The 25,008-nt window shown below is 40.3% G+C and overlaps 2 protein-coding genes across 2 annotated transcripts; both read left to right on the top strand.

Annotated features, from left to right (window-relative positions):
- The first annotated feature begins 1,229 nt into the window (after positions 1-1,229).
- Positions 1,230-1,613, top strand: LOC102487757 (late cornified envelope protein 2D-like). Its single transcript, XM_014592103.1, has one exon. The coding sequence runs from the start codon at positions 1,230-1,232 to the stop codon at positions 1,611-1,613; it is 384 nt and encodes a 127-aa protein (XP_014447589.1).
- Positions 1,614-16,067: 14,454 nt separating this feature from the next.
- Positions 16,068-16,403, top strand: LOC106736127 (late cornified envelope protein 2D). Its single transcript, XM_014592116.1, has one exon. The coding sequence runs from the start codon at positions 16,068-16,070 to the stop codon at positions 16,401-16,403; it is 336 nt and encodes a 111-aa protein (XP_014447602.1).
- The last annotated feature ends 8,605 nt before the right edge of the window (positions 16,404-25,008 follow it).

Below are 25,008 nucleotides of genomic sequence, written 5' to 3'. Positions count from 1 at the left end.
TCTAATCCACTCATCTAATTTTTATAGAGGGTATGAGGAAGATGAAAATGAAGGACCGAGAGACTAGGCAAGGAGTAGATCCCTAGAAGGACATGAACCCGACTTGAGGCCGGGATGGCTGGATGTACAGCGGACATGAAAGAAACTTCTCAGAGTGGGGAATAATCAGAATGGAATATTTCCATTAGGACATGCACAGAAGGAGATGAAGGGAATAGAGCCTAGAGCAGCCACTGGTGCCTCACGTGACCTATGTCAAACTTACAGGGCTCTGGCCTGTGGGGGACTGTGACTGGCTAAAGCCTCCTAGACCCGAGCCTCATAGGAGGGTCCTGGGGAAAAGGCCCCATGGAAGCCCCCTGAGAGGCCAGGACAAGGAGGCAAGGGAATGTCAGGAATGACCCAGCACATGCCTGGTTGTGCAAGAGCCTCATCCTGTTCCTCCCAGAGCTAAGCTGGGCCTATAAAAGACAGCTCCAGCTCCAGCATCGCATCCTCATGTGCTCTGACTTCCCAGGGACCTGTTTGTGCTCCTGTGTGTGACCAGGGTAAGTGGAAACCTGGGAGAACAGAAGGGGCTGAGCAAGACGGAGGAGGGATGACTAGGATTGGGGGAGGCTGTGGAGAGTTGTGTGTTTGGTTTCTGCCATACTGAGCAGGAGTAAGAGTCGTGTTTAATCCCTTTACCTCTGGGGTTTGCTACTACTGACTCAGCTAGGCTAGAGGAGCTAACCATGGGCATCTTTTCCAACTCTATATCCAGTGGCTTTACTTTGGTAGCTTGAAAACAGCCATGTCAGGAACATTTACAACACAGAAGTTGGCAAATACTTCCTTCACACAGGCTTTTTGTTCTGGAGTGCTCATTGTGAAACATGTCTAGAGCACTCTTGGATGTCTCTGCAATATTACTTGGAGACACTTGTATTACTAGAAAGGACACTTTAGCGGTTGTAAGTACCTTATATAGGCTTGTGGGTGTGGAGCACTCCCAGGATTTCTCAAGAGAGAAGTATCAAGGAGCCCATTCTATTGACTTTTAATAAAGTACATTTATCTTAAGGAAAGAATCAAGTTGTTTCTTTCAGGTTTCTGAAGTAATTGCAGGATCTAAATATCATTCCTCTTCTACATACATAGTGACTTTTAAAAGAAAAATAGTTGTGACCTTTGTTTTGAAATATTTAAAGAGTTTTATTACTATTTCTTAGGTCAACTGATTTGCCAAGATGTCCTGCCAGCAGAACCAGCAGCAGTGCCAACCCCCTCCCAAGTGCACCCCCAAGTGCACCCCAAAGTGTCCACCAAAGTGTCCTCCTAAATGTCCACCCCAGTGCCCAGCCCCATGTCCCCCTCCAGTCTCTTCCTGCTGTGGCCCCAGCTCTGGGGGTTGCTGTGGCCCCAGCTCTGGGGGCTGCTGTGGCTCAAGCTCTGGGGGTTGCTGTGGCCCCAGCTCTGGGGGCTGGTGCAGTGCTGGGGGTGGCGGCTGCTGCCTGAGTCACCACAGGCCCCATCTCTTCCACCGGCGCCGCCGGCACCAGAGCTCTGATTGCTGCGAGTGTGAGCCTTCAGGAGGCTCTGGCTGCTGCCATGGATCTGGGGGCTGCTGCTGAGCTGAGCCTGCAAGGACTATCGGGGGAAGGATGGTCAAGAACCTGCTCCAGCCTGATGTTTCCCTCTTTCCACACCCTCTCATCCAAATCATCTAATTCATGGGTTGGCAGGGAACACGGAGACTCATAGAGATTCCTGGGAGGAACTTTGTGTTTGATTGACCAGATGCTCAGCCTGGACATGCATCTCTTCCTCTTGACATCATGTTATAATAAAGCTATGATTTCATACTCACAAAATATTTTGATGACTTTGTGTGTGTATGTGTGTATGTGTGTGTGTGTGTGATATCAAATGTCCTCTAAAGGTCAGGGCTCCAGAGACAAGCTTTTTATGATGCAAGAAAGGACTTGAATAAAGGACAACTGAACAGATGCTCTCAGGTCTGATTCCCTCCATCTGTAGGATGGTTGGAGCCCTAAGGAGCTCACTCCCAGCCTCTGCAGCTTTGCTTTTTCTCCACTGAGCTGTATACATGTTATTTATTTTTGTGCGTTTTAGAAGTTAAGAAAGGTTCGGAAGTTCCATTGGTTTAATTTGGGAGTCTAGAGAGAAGGACAAGTCTTTATCTAATAGAACTTTACAATTGTTAGTAGTGATAGTTGGATAAAATGCTTGAAATGAATATTTTGACTGTCCTTCCCTCAGAATACAACCCATGGTCACTGAACTCCCTTGTGGAGAAGGGGAGTCTGGTATCAGCCTGTGACTTTCTGTTCAGGATATGTGGTCTCTGTACTCAGTGTTTGCTGTGCTTCCCAGGACCTTGCCCTGACTCCATGTTTATTGGCCGTTTCTACAAAATTATGCATGCTATTTAAAAAATTTTCTTTTTGATTGTAAAGATCTCTTACTATATCAGAGAAATTAACTTTGCTCAGTCTTTATTAAAGCCCTTACTGCATCAGATTTTATTGACTCTGTTTATGATATAGTTTTTCCCTAGAAACATTTCCAGTGTTTATATAATCAAATAGACCTTTTGGTTAAGAAGATTTTCCTGTTCTTAGTGCTTACATGTCAGCAAGCAAAACAGACAGATCCTATTCTACCCCCTCCCTTAAAGCAAAATAAAACCTTCCTTTAATTAGTAATATCCAGCACTGAGTCCAAATGAGTTTGGAAATGGGGAAGGCTAGCCTAAGGGCACGGACACCTGAATCAGCTCCAGGGACGTCTGCCTTAAATAATAGGAGCTCACCCTGCCCCCCATTTCCCCAGTGGTAGGCTAGCTGGGGCTCTTGTACTCTGTTCTTGGCGAGCAGAATCCCTTCCCTATTTTGCCTTCAATACACAAGATATTCAATCTAATTATTTAGATTTCAGTTGCATCTTACCTGTGTTTGGTATTTGTATGTGTATGTGTATATTAGAAATGTTTGGCTGCTATAACAGAAACTCAAATGGCAACAACTTAAAAAAGCAAGGGAACCAGCAGTTAGCATAATGGCTATGTCACTGGACTCCCATGTAGTCGACCGCGGTTCACGTCCTGGACCCGGTGGCTTAAAACTTATGCCGGGCACGTATGCATGCATGCCCAAGATCCCGAGAGGAGAATGGAGGAGAAGGGATTGCAGGGGACCATCCCCCGTGGGTGGGTGGTGATTTCTCGCTTTCTGTCTCTCTGTCTCTCTCTGCCTGGTGAGCGCACATGCCCTATAGCAAAACCCTCTCCAAAAAAAAAGGCAAGCCAGCTATTTTCCACTCAGATATTGAGAAGTAAGATACTGAGAAGGGCAGAGTATGGCTACTATGGTGCCCCCATGCAAGCAGCAGAGATGATGTCCTTCTGTCTTACTTGTACGTCGTCAGTGCTGTTGGTTTTCTGGAAGGCGCTTCATGGTCTCAGGTTGTCTGATGGCGTTATGATGGTCAAGGGTGTTTCAGGCAGGGAGGAAAAAAAAATAACAGTGAGTAAAAAGCCTCCCTTATTAAGTCGTTCTAGAGCCCCAAAGACGTCTTAAACCTCACAGGCTGCCTACTCTACAAGTGAGGCAAAGAAGTGGAGGCTTTGATATGTAGGTATTATATTGTTTCTGGGCAAAATTTAAACATATAAATTAAAAATGAAGGGAAATGTACATATTAAGCAAATACTTAGTGGTTCCTGGTAGATTATGATTGTAGGAAAAAGATGGCTGAGTCTCTGTGTATCTGGAAATAGTGACACAGGTGCTCCTTCATCTGCATCTGAAAGAATCACACAGGTGTGTGTTTTCATAAACATTTAGACAATCATACCCATAGTGCCATGGGCTCCTATGCACACAGTAAGACAGGTCTGGGAAGAGTGGATGATTAGATAGGGAATTTGCAGCACCACAGCTGGAAGGTATGCAGGGGTATGGGAAGCTTTGTGGAGGAAAGTCTAAGGGGAACTCAGGGTTATCTCAGGCTACCTCCTTACTCCGACTCCTTGGTCCAGAGGTGGACCAAGGACCAGGGTTCTTGATCACTCTCAGGTCAGGAGGAGAGTGAAGCAGAAACTCAGAGTATCAGGCTCAGAGACAAGCTGTACAAGTATCACATGCATTTGTTTCATAGCTCTATCTTTTACAAAAATATATAGCAGGGCATTATTACTTGTGTCTTTTCATTACTGTGTGTATGATTATGTCTTTGACTAGACTGATATCCAATGTATTCATGTTAGCAAGATTCATTTTGTGTGCTGTATAGATAAACAGTGATTAAATGTAAATAAAATAAGAAAAAAAGTTAAACTATTAATAGTATATTCATATAATTAGATTTATGTATTAAATAAATTCTTTTTTTTAAATATTAGAATAATCACCAAAATTTTGCTTGGAGTGACCAGAAAGTATAACTTGGGATAGAATTGTCTTTATAACATCCATTCTTCCCTTCCAGAAGATAGACTCACCTCTTTCTTTTAAAATTTAAACATTAATTTAAAAAATTCTTATTTAACTATATTATTATTATTATTTTAATTTGACCAGAGAGAGACAAAGAGAGAGAGAGGGAAAGTGAGAATGCAAGCTCCTGGATCTGGGACTCCAACCGCAATTAAAAATGAAGGGAAATGTACATATTAAGCAAATACTTAGTGGTTCCTGGTAGATTATGATTGTAGGAAAAAGATGGCTGAGTCTCTGTGTATCTGGAAATAGTGACACAGGTGCTCCTTCATCTGCATCTGAAAGAATCACACAGGTGTGTGTTTTCATAAACATTTAGACAATCATACCCATAGTGCCATGGGCTCCTATGCACACAGTAAGACAGGTCTGGGAAGAGTGGATGATTAGATAGGGAATTTGCAGCACCACAGCTGGAAGGTATGCAGGGGTATGGGAAGCTTTGTGGAGGAAAGTCTAAGGGGAACTCAGGGTTATCTCAGGCTACCTCCTTACTCCGACTCCTTGGTCCAGAGGTGGACCAAGGACCAGGGTTCTTGATCACTCTCAGGTCAGGAGGAGAGTGAAGCAGAAACTCAGAGTATCAGGCTCAGAGACAAGCTGTACAAGTATCACATGCATTTGTTTCATAGCTCTATCTTTTACAAAAATATATAGCAGGGCATTATTACTTGTGTCTTTTCATTACTGTGTGTATGATTATGTCTTTGACTAGACTGATATCCAATGTATTCATGTTAGCAAGATTCATTTTGTGTGCTGTATAGATAAACAGTGATTAAATGTAAATAAAATAAGAAAAAAAGTTAAACTATTAATAGTATATTCATATAATTAGATTTATGTATTAAATAAATTCTTTTTTTTAAATATTAGAATAATCACCAAAATTTTGCTTGGAGTGACCAGAAAGTATAACTTGGGATAGAATTGTCTTTATAACATCCATTCTTCCCTTCCAGAAGATAGACTCACCTCTTTCTTTTAAAATTTAAACATTAATTTAAAAAATTCTTATTTAACTATATTATTATTATTATTTTAATTTGACCAGAGAGAGACAAAGAGAGAGAGAGGGAAAGTGAGAATGCAAGCTCCTGGATCTGGGACTCCAACCGCAGTTGGCCATTTGGGAATCCAGCATCCTTAACAATCATGTCACATGCCAGTCCCTATTTATTGATTTTTAGAGAGAAAAGAGAATAAAGATATCCTTGACTGGGCTTGGCTTCATAGTGATTCTTCCTGCAACTTCTTACAAATCCAGTACCATGTGGGTTGGTGGGTCTGCCTAGCAGGTTCAACTTGGACTCAGGCCATCCATGTAGCTCTAGCATCATACTTTGGTGCCCTACCACTTGTGCCATGATGTTCAGGCCAAAATTTGCCTCTTCACTGAACTTTTATTTTGTATGTGAGAGCAAAGTTATATGTAGCTTCATTGATAATAGCTCTTAAGGTTTTATTAAGGCAATTTTTATTATGAGGCTTTTTTTTTTTTTTTTCCTGAGACTATTTCTAAGTATTTTTCCTATGGTTTTTATGTAAAATATCATTTCTTCTCAGAGCTTCAAACTCAACTTTGTTTTTTTTAATAGTAATTCCTGGTCAGCATAAGAGGATTTTTAAAAATTTTGTACTAAATTTAAGAATTTTCTTGTTTGGATTTCCATATATTCTATATTTATAATCATGGTAATTCGAAGAACTATTTTTGTTTCCTTCTTTAAGTCATTTTACCTCTGTTTCTGTTTTATATATCTAGCTGAGTTTGATAGCTAATTCAGTCCCTGAATAAAATAAAATAGTGATGAGGCTCTCATTTGTGATAGGCATTCTTCATCATATAACAAATAGCTTTTCCAAAAAATTTAGCAAGGTTTTGTTGTTGTTGTTGTTTTTCTTAAAGCAGGACATTGTGTTGAGTTTTTTTTTTTTAAGAATTATGATTTAATTTTATTTATTCATTCATTTATTTTAATTTGACCAGAGAGAGACACAGAGAGAGGGAAAGTGAGAAAGCCACCAGGTCCAGGACTCGAACCATGGTCAGCCATGTGGCAGTGTCCAGTACCTTAACCACCACACTACCTGCTGGCCCCATAGTGTTGAGTTTTTAAAATTCCTTTTTAGAAAGGCTAAGATAATCATGCCTCCTAGAGTGTGAGTGCTGTTGTCCAGTACTTGTGGCCTATTATTATTATTATTATTATTATTCTCAGTATTGGGCACAGAGTAGGTATTCAACAGGTATTTATTGAATTAACAGATTGATGAATGACTCAATGAACCTCATAATAGTAATTTTTATTATAGCCACAGACATTTAAGATCAAGTGAAAGTTTAGATGAAGAAACCTAGCCAGAACAGTAAAATGACTTTCACAAAGTGGCAGATGATAGTGAGAACAAGGCTGGGCCTTAAACACATGTCTAGTGTCCAAAGTAGTGCAGAGTACGCAAATTTCATCTCTTGTCTTCTCAGAAACTCCTATGACTCTCCACTACTCATTGAAGGAATTAAAACTTAGATATTTAATAGTCAAGGTCATTTATAATCTATTCACAGTGGAATTTTCCATAAAGCACAATTGCCCATAAAAACCCTTTGCAGAAATCAAACTGCTCAGTTGGTTGTTCCCGTGGTGCTATGATTCTCTCCAGTCTCTGCTTCAGGTCCTTGTCTGAAACCCTGCCTCCTCCTCTCCACTTACCTGGCTATTTCTACCAGGTTAATGTTGTGCAGCAGCTGGACCAACATACATACAAAAGTTGAAGTAATCTAATTTCTGAGTTTGCTCTTAACATTTATTACTTCATTTTGTATATCTTCTTTCATCATTGGTCAATACCTTAGTTAAAATAAATGGCCCGGAATTATTTGAACCAAGTAACACCTTAAAAGTCAGGAAGATACAATATTCATTTATTTCTTTTACTAACACTGGGGTAAACACTGATATTTTTCACTTCTTAGAGATGGAATATTTATGTACACAGGATACCCATTTTACATAAGAACTTACTTCTAGAGCTTCTGCATATCCTTCAAAGTCTATCTTCAGTTCACCCTTTTCAAAGGAGCCTTTCCACATCCCTTTACTGGCAAAACCTTCTTGTCTGTTAAATCTGGTGGTTTTCAATTCTGTCCACACGTAATAATCAGTTAGCAGAACATTTGTAAAACATTGCTGCCTTGGTCCCACTTCCAGAAAAATTAGTCAAAAATTACTATTTTTTTCTTTTCTTTTTTTTTTTTTGTTTCCAATATTACTGTCTGAGAACAACCAGAGCAAGAACTATGAGGTCACCAAGGTCTTGAAAATATTGACATCTTCCACAGAGTATAATAAAATAAGAAATGGATAAAGAATAAATTCAAAAGATACTGGCACCTCACTGGTGTCCATTAATGTTACAGCGAGGCTGAGTTTAGAGCTATCCCTGTAGGCTGACGGAGAGGAGAGAAGTTAGTACTGCATGTCATGGCTGCAGATATGCAGGTTGGGATTCCAAAGGAAGTCATCATAGGCACAAGTTGCCACAGCAAGATCTCAGGGAATGTGCAGACCAGAGCCTTTGCCTGGGACAACCAGCATAAAGATCCAGAGTATGGTGCTCTGTGTTTCCTATTGAGCTTCTGATAAGAAGCAGCTCTGGCCCTTGGAGGTTTTGAGGATCTCCATTTCCCCAGGACTCAGCTTTATATAATCTTAGATTTCTGAAGAAACTTTGGATGGCATTACAGTGGGAAGAGAGGCAGGATTCCCTGGGTATTAGAATATATGTTTGGGAGAAATTGAGGTGAGTGGGAGGATTAAAGGATGTTTAAGGATTCCTATGAGTTGGATTATTCAAAATATGACCCAAGTGAAGAGGTGTCAACGGCAGCTAGAACACACTGAAGTAGGATGGTTGTCACTTTGGCCCAAACTACCAGATACCTACAAATAGAACTACCATATGATCCAGAAATTCCATTCCTGGGTATTTACCCAAAGGATAGGAATGCACTCAGTCAGAAAAACACTTGCACATCCATGTTTATTGCAGCATTATTCACAATTGCTAGGACATGGAACTAACCTAAATGTCCATGAACAGATGAATGGATTGAAAAAGTGTGGCACATATACACTTTGGAATACTACCCTGCCATAAAAAACAATGAGACCCTCAACAATAATGTCCACACTCAATATATACTGAACTTGCACTCTATGGCAGAAACTGAAATATTGGATGGTATAAAGGCATGGAGAGCAACTGTGGATACCAGAGACAGTGTGGGGGGAGGGTGGGAAATGGTGGAGGGGGTGCAGGGAGAGAATCAAGGAGAAAGAGAAAGAAGCAAAACATATTTAAGAACACAAAATGGAAAATTATCTGTTGATAATAATATGTATGGTAATATCTTTGACTGAGCTAAAATACAGTGTATTTTGGATGGGAAAATTTATTTGTATATGCTATAATGATACACCATAATTGTCTAATAACTAATAATAATAATAAAATATATAATCATGTTATCTGAAAATACGAACAAAAACAAAAACAAAATCACCAGAGAGCTCTTCAACACCACATCAAGCAGAAGATTTATCTTATAATGTTCTTAAGTCCAAAAAGGATCAGCCTGGGAAGTAGGAAATTAGAATAGAAGCAAAGATCCTTGGCCTTATGATTGTCCCAGTACTGACCCTCTGAGATCAATGGTCATATCCCAGAGATGTAGCAGCAGAAAGTCCATGTCTGTCATTGTCACTGCTGTAGCACAGCTCATCTACATGGTTCTGGGGTGCCTGTAGTAACGCAGGGAGTAGCTGCTCCCAGAGCTGGACCAATATCACCTGTGCTAGGAAATGCCTGGTTGTGGGCGTGGGGATAGGCTTACAAGCAGGCTTGTGGAAAGGGTTTGCTTATACTATCATCGGACTCAATGAAATGATATTTCAGCATGAGTTAAATCAAGTTCAAAGTAAATTAAGCAGTACGAGGCATGTATAAACCTAGAAAAATGATACTTTTGCTTTAGTAAACAACTCTCCCTCTGCTTGTAAGTCTACCACGTTACCATTTTGTGGAGCTGCTTGCCTTTCAGTGGAATGGCTGCTAAGTACGGTTCCACTACAGTCTGTCACATCGGGCAGCATTTCTCTCTTCACACTTAATTCAACACTATGTAATTATAAAACTATACATTTGTACTTACTATGTGACATGATGCTTCTAAGTGTTTATGTGTAACTGAATTAACAAAAGAAGTAAATTTACATAATATAACTATTAGGTATTTATAGTTATTACCCACACTTCCCAGGTGGGAAAATTGGCAGTTTAAGGACCTGCTCCAAAGTTCCCTAACAAGCACCTGATTCCCAGAATTCAAGCCCAGATCTTCAGCTCTAGATTCCGTGTTCCTTGTTGGTACTCTCAAGTTGAACTTGGGAGACCTGTGCTATTTTTTTGAATTTGAAATTCAAACTGCTTAAACTAAGTTACTCCCAATGAGCTAGACTCAGAGTAACTAATCTCTTATTTTCAGACTTCTCATCCTATTGTTCTGGACTAGTTCCCATCCAGCCTAAAATACCCTTCTATTTCTCACACCCTTCTCTTCCATATTGCTCTTCCTTTCTAAAAAATTATTCTCTAGGAGGGACTCATAATTGCTGGCCTCGCTCCTGCTCTGAACCCCTTCAGTGAATAAACTCATGATAATGGCAGATGAAGGAAAGAACAGGTCTCTGGTAAGTAAAAACAAATGGGGGCATGAGATGTTGTTTATAGTAGTTACTGGGATAGTTTCCATGTTCATTCTGGCTTTTGGAGTAGCAGGAAGTGATACTTACATTAAAGGTGCATGTGGAGGGTCAGCCACCAATGGTGGGTTGGTTAAAGCAGCTAGATCTCACATAGCTGACTGTGTGGTTCGAGTCCTGGGCTTGGTGGCTTGAAAAAACATGCTGACACCTGTGCAGAAGTGCCCAAAATCCCCAAAAGAGGGAGAGCTGGAGGAGAAGAGATTTTGGCATGACCATCTCTGGTAGGGGTGCTTTCTTTTTTTTTGGAGAGGTTTTTGCTATAGGGCACATATGCTTGCCAGAAAGACAGAGAGAGACACAGAGACAGAAAGCGATAAATCTCCCCCTGGGGGGATGGCCACAACACAATTCCTTCTCCTCCATTATCCTCTCGGGATCTTAAGCATGCATGCACACATGCCTGGCATGAGTTTAAGCCACCGGGTCCGGGACTTGAACTGCAGTCGGCTACATGGGAGTACAGCAACATAGCCATTATGCTAACTGCTGGTCCCAGGGGGTGCTTTCTTATTTCTGGCAATCTGGAGGAAGAGGCTGGAGAAGAAGGGAGTTTATTTCTGTATCTTAGTTACAGGGAGACAGCCAGCAAGTACCACCAAACTGTCTCAAAAAGCTTAGCACGTGCTCAATATTTATAGATACAAACATGTGTGAATAATTTCTGACTATAATCAGCCGTTCAACTGTTTTCCTTTGAACAATTACTCTTATCCCTATTTCTCTTCAAATACTCATTCTTGGTTTCTCATCTGGTTGTTCCTCAAACAGACCTCTCCATAACTCAGCACTTTATGTTAGATTGTTCTTGTCATGGGCCTTTGTTTAATTTCAGAATGGATGCAATCCTCTAAGCCTCAAACTGCCCTGCTTCATTCTCACATTCTCTCTCACACACTCTCTCTGGTGAGCACAGGTACCCCCTAGGGGGGAAGAAAAAGTGCACACATAGCTGTTCCTGATATTATTGTTTCCTTCTTTCTTCTGTCCTTGAAAATCTGTGGAGATTCCAGGCTTCCTCATCAGATTCTGGTGCTCAGAATTTACTTAGGCAGTAAGAATCTAGCCACCGGGCAATGAATCTGGGACCCAGGTCAGTATACCACCATATCTTTCTGGGAAATGTAGGTCATACTTTCACTGTCCAGTCTGTTTTGTGAGTGGGTGGCTCAGGACTAGAGTTATGACTTTTAAGTAGGGAGGAGTGGTTGTAATGAGCTAAAAGATGTGTTTTAGGTAGAAACTATAATATACATTGTTTCTTACAGAAAACAGAATTTGTAAATGAATGGCGCTGGCAAGGTCCTAGGCCTGATAAATAGAAGTAGTACCAGAAAGAGAGAGCATGTTTTGGAGTTGAGTTTTGTGGTAGAATTAGTATGAGATTATCAAAAACTTTTGCAATTTTAGAAGACATTTGGCTGAACCAACCTTCACGTCAATGGTTTCCTAAGTAAAAGGGAATCAGCTAAAGGGAATATCTCAAATAAGTTTCATATTGGGACCAGCAGTTGGCATAATGGCTATGTTGCTGGACTCCCATATAGTTGATTGTGGTTCGAGTCCTGGACCTGGTGGCTTAAACTCATGCTGAGCACATTTGCATGTGTGCCCAAGAGCCTGAGAGGAGAATGGAAGAGAAGGGATTGTGGTATGGCCATCCCCCATGGGCAGTGATTTATCGCTTTCTGTCTCTATGTCTCTCTCTGTCTTTCTGGCGAGCATACATGCCCTATAGCAAAAACCTCTAAAAATAATAATAAAAAAAACCCCTCTCATATCATTTTTCTAATAACATTTCTTTCATCCGTTGATTCATATTAATCAATAACCCATGGGCAATAATTAGACTCTTTGGGAAAACAAACATTTATTTATTTATTTATTTATTTATTTTTGGAGATTTTTACTATAGGGTGCATGTGCTCACTGGAGAGACAGAGAGAGACAGAGAGATTGAAAGTGAGAATTCACCCCAGGGTGAGGGCACACCACAATTTCTTCATCTCCAGTCTTCTCTCAGGATATTAGGCACGCACACACATGCACCCAGAATGAGTTTAAGCCACTGGGCCTGGGACTCAAACCATGGTCCACTACATGGGAGTCCAGTAACGTAACCGTTACGTCATCTGCTGGTCCCAGAGAACAAATGTTTAGACAACTCATGCTCTGGAGACAAAATGACTGTGGACATGGGTCCAAGAATACCTAGAATTCTTATGTACTGATGCCAAAGGTCCTGGGCCTGATCTCTAACAGTGATTGATCATATAAAATCACAAAAGGAAAATCAGAAGAATATTTTATTTCCTGAGACTGGCTTCCTAAGAACAAGGCACCCAACAACTTGGCAGTCTTTTATTCAACTCTTCTGTGCTACCCTTAGCCTTGCAAATGTACATTCATGCACATGCGGTACACACCCATTCCACATACATGAAGGCACCGCCCATCCCATTCTCTTCCTTTGTGGTTACTATCTTCTTTGTCAGTGAGAATGAGGAAACTCTTTATGACATAACCCAGGGTATTGTCAGATTACCTAGAGTCTCACTGGAGAGACAGAGAGAGACAGAGAGATTGAAAGTGAGAATTCACCCCAGGGTGAGGGCACACCACAATTTCTTCATCTCCATTCTTCTCTCAGGATATTAGGCACGCACACACATGCACCCAGAATGAGTTTAAGCCACTGGGCCTGGGACTCAAACCATGGTCCACTACATGGGAGTCCAGTAACGTAACCGTTACGTCATCTGCTGGTCCCAGAGAACAAATGTTTAGACAACTCATGCTCTGGAGACAAAATGACTGTGGACATGGGTCCAAGAATACCTAGAATTCTTATGTACTGATGCCAAAGGTCCTGGGCCTGATCTCTAACAGTGATTGATCATATAAAATCACAAAAGGAAAATCAGAAGAATATTTTATTTCCTGAGACTGGCTTCCTAAGAACAAGGCACCCAACAACTTGGCAGTCTTTTATTCAACTCTTCTGTGCTACCCTTAGCCTTGCAAATGTACATTCATGCACATGCGGTACACACCCATTCCACATACATGAAGGCACCGCCCATCCCATTCTCTTCCTTTGTGGTTACTATCTTCTTTGTCAGTGAGAATGAGGAAACTCTTTATGACATAACCCAGGGTATTGTCAGATTACCTAGAGTCCCAACAATCTCCTGAGGAATTAGCAACTCAGAGAACACTCAGATCCAAGCCTCATCTTCTATCCACAAGGATTTCACCGTGGTCTTCAGAATGTCCACTGGATTGGGAGTTCCCAGAAGTCACAACGTACATGTTATTTACCTCTGTAAACCTAATTGTTCTGACAAATGTGCACTGAATACCTGGTAGATGATACAATAATGTATTTTTGATTAATTGCTGTCTTTATATATCAGAATTTTACACTTTGACCTGAAAATTATTAAGGATTCCTAAAACAGAACCAAATTGAAAATGGGATATCTTTTAGTTGGAGAGAATTTTTAAAATGATATACTCTTACATTCTAGGCAACACGTATATGAAGGAAGGAACTATATCTTTTTCAAAAGCTGTATTTAAAATTCATGCTACATAGTAGGCCCTCAGTAAATGGTCAATTAATAAAGTGTATTGATGAGTAGAAGAATGTATCTAACTGAAAATTGTGTTAGATTCCTTACTCTTTTCTTATTCATTACCAAGGTTAAATAAGCCATTTGACTGCCATTACTGTTTTAATGAGAAATAAAAATGCTTATCAGAATCCCGAATGCATAATGTTTATTCTGAAAAGGATGTGCACTAGCCTACTTACATTATAGAAGTTTTTATATTTATTCATGATAGAGCACGTGCACACATATATGAGAGTAAGAGAGAATAAGATAGAGGGAGAGAGAGAAAGAGACAGAGGGGTACCTGCCAGAGGGCCCAGTCACTCTGTGATCACCTTCTCCAGCTCTCTGGTCCCTCAGATTCTGGGTACTTCTCTGAGTGCTCAGTGTGTTTCAGGATGACTGGGCCAGGGGTTAGTTGCATGATCTCCATGTGGGACCCAATCTCTTTTGAGTGTGCATTACCACTGTGCCACAGAGCCACCCTCTAATTACATCTTTAAATAAAATTTCTGAGTACAGGAACTGAGTCCGCATCTGTCTCATATGCTGCCTGGAAAATGTGCCTAGACAGCCATATGTTCTTTTAAAAACTGACATTCTTTAAGAATTTCCTTGTGCCTTCTCATGAGTTAATAGTCCCAACAATCTAGGGAAGAAAATACTAAATGCCTATTTTATTGTTGAGAATTTATATTATCTAAATAAAGCTGTTAAGGTCACTTGGCTCATATATAAAGAGCTAAAATTTGAACCCAGCTTTACTGATTCCAGATTGAGAGAGTACTACCTTATAGTGAAAACTGACTTGTAGTAGAGTGGACATTTTTACTCCTAAGTCAAGAGTTTACCCACCATCATCATCACCACCAAATCTGAGGAAGTCATACTTATCTACCTAATAATCCTGTTAGTGGTAACCTGTGGTCTACATGGGACCTAAAGTCAGAGACGAAGGACTGACTAGGATGGGTGCCTATTTCCTGAGAAGGACACGGTCCCTGATCCAGTGCTCCAGAGAGACCAGTCTCTCCATGAAAGTAGGGCTCAGAAGACCATCCTTGAAGATGAAAGAAGCAAGAGCTAAACCCTTCCACAAGGAAGGTGTAGTATGGATCTCTCATCTCCTCAACGGTCTCTGCCTGAGGCTTTGTCAAGACATACATTCCTTGAGAATCTCCAAGCAGCACCTTAGGCACCCAGCCTAAAGGAAGGGTGTGACTGGAGAAGCCCTGTAGGCCCCAGGCCTTGGGTGGGGGTTCCTTAGAATTCACAAGACTTCCTAGAAGGCAGGGACAAAGATGCAGGGGAATGTCAGCAATGACCTAGCCATGCCTAGTTGTGCAAGAGCCACATTCTGCCCTTCCCAGAGCTAAGCCCAGGCCTATAAAAGACTGAACTGGCTACGGCACCTCAGTCTCTTCTGCTCTAACTCCCAGGGACCTACCTGTGCTCCTGTGTGTGACCAGGGTAAGTGGGAACCAGGACCAGAGTGGGGCTGAGTATGATATAAGGTTGGAGATGATGGGAAGGAGACCGTGGAGAGTTGTATGTTGGGTTTCTGCCTTCTGAGTAGAAATAAGACTCAATCTTAATGAATTTTTTGAAGTGTGAGGTTTGCTTCAGCTGCCTTAGCTGAGCTAGGGGAACCTACTGTGGGCATCTTTCCAAACTCTTTGTTCAGTAACTTTACATTCGTAAAACGGCCATGTTGGGAATACTTACATCATGGAAATTGACATGTTTCACATCAGGGCTTTTGATTTGGAGTGCTCATTGAGAAAAATTCATAGCACTCTGTAGTACTTTTGTAATTTATGCTTCGGGTAGTAAAATGAATCCTTCAGGGGTTGCAGGCACTTGATACTGGCTTGTGAGAATGGAACACTTCCAGACTCCTCCCCAAAGAAAGAATATGAAGTTGATTGTATTGATTAATTAATCTGTGTACTTTTTTCTGGAGTAAATATTCAGGTTAGGTCTTTTCAGGTTACTGACACAATGTATAATCTAAGTATTGTTCCTCTTCTACATACATTTCGATTTTGAAAGACATAACTTGACCAGTGTTTCTGAATGCTTAGAATTTCACTGTTACCTTCTAGGTTGATTGATCTGCCAGGATGTCCTGCCAGCAGAACCAACAGCAGTGTCAACCTCCTCCCAAATGCACCCCCAAGTGCACTCCAAAATGTCCACCAAAGTGTCCCCCCAAATGCCCACCCCAGTGCCCAGCCCCATGTCCTCCTCCAGTCTCTTCCTGCTGTGGCCCCAGCTCTGGGGGTTGCTGTGGCTCCAGCTCTGGGGGCTGCTGCAGCTCTGGGGGTGGTGGCTGCTGCCTGAGCCACCACAGGCCCCACATCTTCCACCGGCGCCGCAGGCACCAGAGTTCTGACTGCTGCGAGAGTGAGCCCTCTGGAGGCTCTGGCTGTTGCCATGGATCTGGGGGCTGCTGCTGAACTGTGCCTATAAGGGCTATTGGGGGAATGAATGATCAAGAACCTACTCCAGCCTGATGCTCCCTCTTTTCACATTCTCTCACCAAACTTACCCAACTCATGGGTTGGCAGGGGTCACAGAGACTCATAGAGATTTCTGGGAGTAACTTTGTGTTGGGTTGGGCTCCTCAAAGGCTCAGTTTGAACATGCATTTCTTTCCCTCCTGACATCATGTTATAATAAAGCTCTGATTTCCTACTCACAAAAATGTTTTGGCCACTTTCCTCTTATTTTTCTCTCTTTTTCTTTCTTTCTTTCTTTCTTTCTTTCTTCTTTCTTTCTTTCCCTTTTTTTTTTTTGTTATATCTCATATCTTCTGGTGTCAGGAACTCAGAGGCATGTTTTTTATGATGCAAGGATAGTACCTGAATAAGAGATAATTGATAATATTAATTCAGAAATGGCTATTGCAGATCTCTGCCTCTCCTACTCTTCCCTGGGTCAACCTTACTGCTGTGAAGCTACCAGACTGGGCACCCCACCTTCCAGACCATAGGCATTAGTAAGGATAGAACAGTTGCAGGCATCTCCATCTCTGCCTCTCCTGCCTCTCCTTGGGTCCACCTTAACTACTGTGAGGATTCCAGCATGGGTACCCCCACTTCCAGACCATAGGCATTAGTAAGGACAGAATAGTTGCAGGCATCTCCATCTCTGCCTCTCCTGTCCTTCCCTGGGTCAACTTTTACTGCTGTGAAACCCCAGGCCTACCTCTCCCCCTTCCAGACCATAGGCATTAGTAAGATAGGCAAAAACACTTCTCTATCCTGTTGTTTTCTATCTTTTCTAACCTACTTCTGAATGGCTTCATGGCTACTGAAGATATTAAGAATGAAATAAAAAGATTCATGGAAATAAATGATAATGTGTGCATGAGTTTCCATAATTCATGGGACACTGCAAAAGCAGTCATAAGAGGTAAGTTCATAGCAATTAGTGTGCATAAGAAAAAGATGGAAAGCTGGCAAAAGAACAACCTAACATCATGCCTCAGGGAATTGGAAAAACAAGAACAAAATATCCTAAAAATGCCAGAAGAAAATAAATAATAAAGATTCAAGCAGAAATAAATGAAATAGAAAATAAATCAACTATACAGAAAATGAATGAAAGCACAAACTGGTTTTTTGAAAAGATAAACAAGATTGACGGATCATTAGCTAGAATAATTAAAAAGAAGAGAGAAAAGAACAAGATAAATCAAATTCTCAGTGAAACAGGCACTATTACCACAGACATAATAGAAATACAAGATATTACTAGAGGATACTATGAGTGACTACACACCAATAAGCAAGAAAACCTGGGTGAGATGGACAAATTTCTGGGAATATAATCTACCAAGATTGACTCAGGAGACATAGAAAGCCTGAATAGACCATAACAAGCAATGAAATTGAATCAGTAATAAATAACCTCCCAGCAAAGAAAATTCCAGGCCCTGATGGCTTTACTACTGCATTTTACAAAATTTTAAAGAAGAGGCAACTGTTTCTAGAGATCTAAAAGGAAAGAACTTTTCCAAATTCCTTTTATGAAGCTTCCATCACCCTCATTCCCCAAACAGATAAGGATAGGACCGAAAAGGAAAATTATAGACCTTAACTCTGATGAATATAGATGAAAAAAATCTCAACAAGATTATTGCAAACCGTATCCAACAGCATATCAAAAAGATTATTCATCACTACAAGGTAGGCTTTATTCCAGGGATGTAAGGGTGGTTCAACATATGTAAAATGATAAATGTAATATACTATATGAAAAGAAAGATAAAACCCATAATGATCATTCCAATTGATGCAGGAAAAGCATTTGACAAAATAAAACATTCTTTAATGATTAAGACTCTCAGTAAAATCAGCATATAAGGATCATTTCTCAGCATAATAAAAAGCTATCTATGAGAAACCTATAGCTAACACTATACTGAAAACCGAGAAGGCTGCCTACTCTGTCTACTCCTATTCAATATAGTACTGGAAGTCCTAGCCAGTGCAATCAGACAAGAAAATGATATAAGGGAAAGAAGAGTTGAGATTATCTCTGTTTGCAGATGACATGATTGTATTCATAGAAGACCCAGTAGTATCTACAGAAAAAATTCTTGAAGTAATAAATGTGTGCAGTAAATGGCAGGATACAAAATTAACTTATAAACAACTATAGCATTTCTATATACAGACAACAAGCAGACAGAGGCAGAACTAAAGAAAGTAATCCCGTTTACCATAGCTGCAAAAAGTATAAGGTACCTAGGAATAAAAGTAACCAAGAAAGTCAAAGATTTCTATAAGGAAAACTATGAAAATCTTCAAAAAAGATATTGAAAACAACACAAAGAAGTGAAAGGACATTCCAAGTTCCTGGATTGGGAGAATTAATATAATCAAAATGGCAATTGTACCCAAATTAATCTACATACTTGATGCAATCTCTCTAAAATTACGAGATGTCCTTCACAGATCTAGAAAAGACAATCATATCTGGAATCATAAAAGACCCTATATTGTCAATTCAATCCTATGCAAAAAGAGTGGAGTGGGTGGCATCTCACTTCCTGACCCCAAAATATATTACAAAATTGTAATAGTCAAAACAGCGTGGTACTGGCACAAAAAAAGACATGAGGACCAATGGAACAGAGTAGAGACCCCAGAAATAAACCTCAAAACATACAGCCAACTGATCTTTGATAAAGGGTACCAGTCAATCCAGTGGGAAAAGAAAAACATCTTTAGTAAATGGTGTTGGAAAAACTGAGTATCCATCTGCAGAAAGATGAATCTGAACACCTCTCTATCACCATTAACAAAAGTAAACTCAAAGTGGATCAAAGATCTAAATATAAGACCTCAAACTATAAAATTACCAGTGGAAAACACTGGGGAAACTCTGGGTGGCATTTGAGTAGGCAAAGACTTCTTAAGCAAGATCCTCAAAAAACAGGCAAAATAGACAAGTGGGATTACAGCATATTAAGAAGTTTCTGCACAGCAAAGGACACAGTAATTTGTGTGAATTGACAACCCTTGGAATGGAAGAATGGTTTTTTTTTTTCTTTTTTTTTTAGAGAGGTTTTTTGCTATAGGGTGCATGCGCTCGCCAGACAGACAGAAAGAGACAGAGAGATAGAAAGCTAGAAATCACCCCCCAGGGGGGATGGCCATGCCACAATCCCTTCTCCTCCATTCCCCTCTCGGGATCTTGGGCATGCACGCACACGCGCCTGGCGTGAGTTTAAGCCACTGGGTCTGGGACTCGAACTGTGGTCAACTACATAGGAGTCCAGCGACATAGCCATTATGCTAACTGCTGGTCCTGGAATGGGAGAATATTTTTGGAAACTATGTCTCAGATAAGGGACTCATAACCAGAATGCATAGAAAACTCAAGATGCTTACTCAGGAGAAAATTATTAGCCCATTTTAAAAATGGGAAAATGAACTGAATAAACAAATCTCTAAGGAAGACATATGAGCAGCCAAAAAGTATATGAAAAAATGCTCAATATTCTTCATCATAAGGGAGATGCAGATCAAAACTATGAGATAACACCTAACTCCAGTCAGAATGGTGAAGATTAAAAACACAAAAAATGATAAGTGCTGGTGGGAATGTGGTGAAAGGGGAACTCTCCTACATTGTTAGTGGGAATGTAAATTGGTCCAACCATTGTGGAGAACAAGATGGAGGTTCCTCAAAAATCTTCAAATAGAACTATCATATGATCCAACAATTCCACTCCTGAGTATATATCCAAAGGACAGGAGAACACTCAGTTGGAAAAGCGCTTACACATCTATTATTTATTGCAACATTACTCATGATTGCTAAGACATGGAACCAACTCAAATGTCCACAACTGATGAATGGATTGAAAAAGTGTGGCGCATATACTCCATGGAATACTATTCAGCCATAAAAAAACCAAGTCCCTGGTATTTGATAGAAAGTGGACGAATATCAGGACCAGCAGTTAGCGTAATGGCTATGTCACTGGACTCCCACGTAGTTGACCGCGGTTTGCGTCCCGGACCCGGTGGCTTAAAACTCATGCCAGGCACGTGTGCATGCGTGCCCAAGATTCCGAGAGGAGAATGGAGGAGAAGGGATTGCAGTGTGGCCATCCCCCCTTGGGGGTGATTTCTCGCTTTCTGTCTCTCTTTCTCTCTCTGTCTGGCGAGCACACGTGCCCTATAGCAAAAATCTCTACACACACACAAAAAAAAGAAAGTGGACGAATATGGAAGATTATTGCTGAGTGAAGCAAGTCAGGCTGTGAAACAGAGATACTGTATGTCTCAGTTAACATATACTAACTGCACTCTATGTTAGAGACTGAAAGACTGGAGGACATAAAACATTGAAACTTGTTATAGACACTAGGGACAAAGTGGAAGGAGAGTGGAAGAGGGGAAGAGTGTAGGAAAGGAAATTTGGGGGGAAAATAGAGAGAAAAGACATTTGTGGGATACAGATATGGTTTATTACCTGTTGATGATGACATGTATAGTATTCTCAGCTGGGCTGGACTGAGGTGTACATCTCGCAGGGTAAAGTCTCTTTACAATCTAAATGATGTATAGCAATTGAATATATAAATAATAATAATAATAATAAAATAAATGAATAAAAAGAAATGGCTACTACAATGAGAATATGCTTGCCATAGTAAACTATGGGTGTGTTCAGGAAGATAAGAGAAGATGAGTTTCTAACAAAAATAAGGTAGAATTACATAAATTGTTTAGGGACAATTATTCTTGCTACTAGGATCACTAGCATTGGTGGTGTAGTTCAAGAATGAACTGAAGTTTGAATCTCCCCAGATGCAGAGTGGTTAAGCCCAAAGGGCATCACCTCTGTGCATAGTAGCTCTGTCTTTTCCCTCTGAGTTGGACGAATGTTCTATTTTTAAAAATTTGTTCAGGAAGTTGATTTAGAAAGGTTGGGGAATACTGTTATGTAGTCATGGCAGTCATGGGGGAAGGACGAATCTCCATTAACAGAGCTTCTCTGTTGTTAGAAGCAGTAGTTGGATAAAATATTGGGAAAAACTTAACTTTCTTCTAGAGAAGATGAATGTGGTTAGATCAGCCACTGATTTGCTGCTTAGGATACATGGTCTCTTCTCTTGGTGTTTGATCTGTTTTCAAGGACCCTGTCCCACTACCTGGGCCATGTGCTCTGTAGGTGATTGATGAGTGATGGATGTACTTATTAGAAAAGTGCTAATGTCTAACTTACAGGATGGAAAAAAAAAATCTAAGGTTGATGATGCTCTGGAAAAGAATAAACCTTGTCTCCTTTAGTACTTGTCTTTTTTACCCAGTTAACCTTAACTGAGGTTAGATAAGTACCAGGTTGTTCAGGAACTTTTGGTATAGGATTATTAGAAATTTTTTTCTACTTCTATGAAAAATTCAAATGACTGCAGTTTTAAAAAGGAAGGAGGCTATTTTTACTTAGATCTTGAGAAACCTGAGATGGGCAGTGATTGGCTGGTATGGGTGGCTTCATGGAAGTATCAGAGACAATGTCCTTCTATCTCATTTATTCCTCATCAGTGCTGGTTGTTTTCTGGAAGTCACTTGGTGATCTTGGGTTGCCTGATGGAGTTCTGAGGGTCAAGGCTATGTTTCAGGCAGGAAGAAGAAGAAAGTGTGGGTAATAGATCTCTCTTAGTAAAGCCTGCTTTACTGGACTTTCCTAGAAATCTCTATATATCACTAGCTGCCTATATGTACAATGACGATAAAGAAGTGATGGTTTCAGTATACAGACATTGTTTTTTAATATGTATATGTGTGGATAAAAATTAAATTTATAAATTAAGATCAATAGGAGAATAAAAATCAGGCACACATCCAGTAGTTCTTAGTATTTTATGACTCTCTGGGAAACGTGGCTGGGTTGCTGGGTATCTACACTTAGTGACACAGACTCCTGGGTGTATTTCATTTACATCTGGAAGTGTCACAAAGGTGGCTCTTAACATAAACATTTAGGAAGTCACAACCACAATGCCTCTTTCATGGGCTTATATGTGTGCACTCAGGCAAGTGTGGGTACAGAGGCTGATAAAGCAGGGAACTCCCAGCCTCTCACCTGGGAAGGTCTAGGGGGGCGTGGGAAGCTCCTTGAAGACAAGCACAAATCATGACCTAAAGAGTTCTCAGGGTTACTTCTGCTTCCTCATTACTCTGATTCCCTCATCTTCCAGAGGTGGGCCCAAGACCCAGATCTTGATCAGTCTCTCAGTGCAGAAAGAGAGTGAAGCAGAACCTCAGAGTTTCAGGCACTGACAAGCTGTACAAGCCCAACACACATTTGTTTTATAGCCATTTGCCTTTCAAAATATCTGGCTGGGTTTTAATATTTTTAACTCTTTGCTATTTTTTAAAAAATAACAGTATATTCACATAACTAGATTCCCATATTAAATCAAAGAATCTTTTTAGATACTAGAATGGTCACTAATATTTTGCTTGGAGTCACACAAAAGTACAATATAACTTGGGGAAGAATTGGCTTTTTTTCCTAGCAATCAAAAGATGTTTATTTTTCATAGAAAGATCTGTAAAAAAAAAAAATTTTCCAAACAGCCTTACCTTCCTAGAGACAATTTTTTAGAGGTTGACTAAGATTTCAATATTTTAAATTATACCATCATTAAATAAGGTGGGAAACCATATGAATTTCATTGTACTGGAAGAAGTGCAAAGCATTTTTAATATAAAGTATACAGAGCATTCTAGTCAGCTACAGCTGTGTTAGAGCTATGTGTACTTTTGGATTTGGTCTGTTTCCAGAGGGTATGAAAAAATGTTATAGACGCCTGACCAGCTGCTCCTCACTGAAGGATGCACAAAATCAGCAGTCCTTATAGATCCCACTAAATCCAGTTTTCGACACTGATGCTTTCCTTTTTCGCTTCCCCCACCCCACTTCACTTCAGGTTCCAGGCTTGGTTCTCCAATCCTGGGCATTCAGATTTTCTTCATTAACATACACATCCCATGGTCGGATGAATGACCCAGTTTTCCAGTCTGTCATCACCTCTTCTGTTCCCAGATCTTGGCCATATTTAGGTCCAAATCTTTAAGACTTTTTAAAGCTTGAAGATTTCCAGTGCAGAAAACTACATCAGTTATGGCCAACCCATTCTGAGGTCCTCTATCATTTATCACATTTAAGTGAAATAACTGCTTTTTCAAGTGACGTTTATAACTTACATTAATTCTTTTTATTTATTTATGTATTTATTTATTTTATTATTTTCAATTTGACCTGAAAGAGACAGAGAAAAAGAGAGAGGGAAACAGAAAGCAAGCTGCCAGGTCTGGGTCTCAAACCGTGGCCTGCTGTATGAGTCCAGCACCTTAACCACCATGCCAGCTGCTGGCCACTCCAGTAATTTTACAAAATAACATCTGAGTTTGTTCTTCTAGAAGGAGATTGAATATAGCTTTTGTATCTTTAGGAAGACAAATATTCTTTCATTTTTTAAAAAGAGGTTTGCCCTAGGGGATGTGCACTCTCTAGAGAGAGAGAGAGAGAGAAAGACAAAGACAGCGAGAGGGAAAGTGAGAAGTCACTCCACAGGAGGAATGGCTACACCACAACCCCTTTTCCATTCTCTTCCCAGGATCTTGGGCACGTACACACAGGTGAACTTTTCAAGCCACTTGTCCAGGATTGAACCATGGTAGGCCATGGGAGTCCAGCAAGTAACTGCTACACCATCTGCTGGCCCCAGGAGGATAAATATTCTAGCATCTCTCGTGAATCTACTCTCACTGAGAAATTTCCTGTTGATATACCGTAAAATGTTCCTTGCTGATCTGTGGGAGGTAGAATGAAAGTATGACATCAGTGTCCACAATTCTCAGGTTGGTGATAGGAAAGAAAGGTCCGTGTTTTGGGAAAGTTCTATTTCAGTCTTTGTTGAAATTTATAGATAATTCAGGACCATGATGAATTAAAATGGTAATAGAGCCCTTATTTGTGATAGACATTTTTCATAACATAATAGAAATAGCTTTACCTTTGTATTGTACATGTAATTTTATCTATAACTTCCTTGTTGAATGTTATCAACTTCCTTTTAGAGAGGCTGAAATCATTGTGTCTGCTGGATTGTGAGCACTGTAGGAACAGGAATTTTGCCTGTTTTCTGTTAGTGCCAACACTGTGAACAGAGGAGGTACTCATCAGGTGTTTATTGTATTAACTGGCTGATGAACAAATAGATGAACATTTTAAATGAGCTATTTTTATTATAACCATTGACTCTTGGAGTCGTTGACAGAAATAACAAACTCTATGGGAATAATAGCTAATGCAGTTTATTTCTAAACACTAATGTGTGTGACCAGGCTATTTTTAAACATGAATGTGTGTGATCAGATGCAGAGGTTCCTTTTACTTGGTTTTGAGAGTGATCAGGTTTTGAATTTAGTGAAAATAGTTTTCCCATTGGTCTGGCTCCAAAGAGCAGGGCATCTAGAAGCACAGGGGTTGGGGGGTTGGCTGCTTATAGGCCTTAGGTGGGTTTTACAA

The sequence above is a fragment of the Tupaia chinensis genome, unplaced genomic scaffold, assembly GCF_000334495.1.
Source record: "Tupaia chinensis unplaced genomic scaffold, TupChi_1.0 Scaffold000659_1, whole genome shotgun sequence".
Lineage (NCBI taxonomy): Eukaryota > Metazoa > Chordata > Mammalia > Scandentia > Tupaiidae > Tupaia > Tupaia belangeri.
This window is presented reverse-complemented; position numbering and strand designations above follow the sequence as displayed.

What these genes read in the sequence shown, in the direction of transcription:
- LOC102487757 (XM_014592103.1), top strand. Translation starts at nt 1,230, where the DNA reads ATGTCCTGCCAGCAGAACCAGCAGCAGTGCCAACCCCCTCCCAAGTGC.
- LOC106736127 (XM_014592116.1), top strand. Translation starts at nt 16,068, where the DNA reads ATGTCCTGCCAGCAGAACCAACAGCAGTGTCAACCTCCTCCCAAATGC.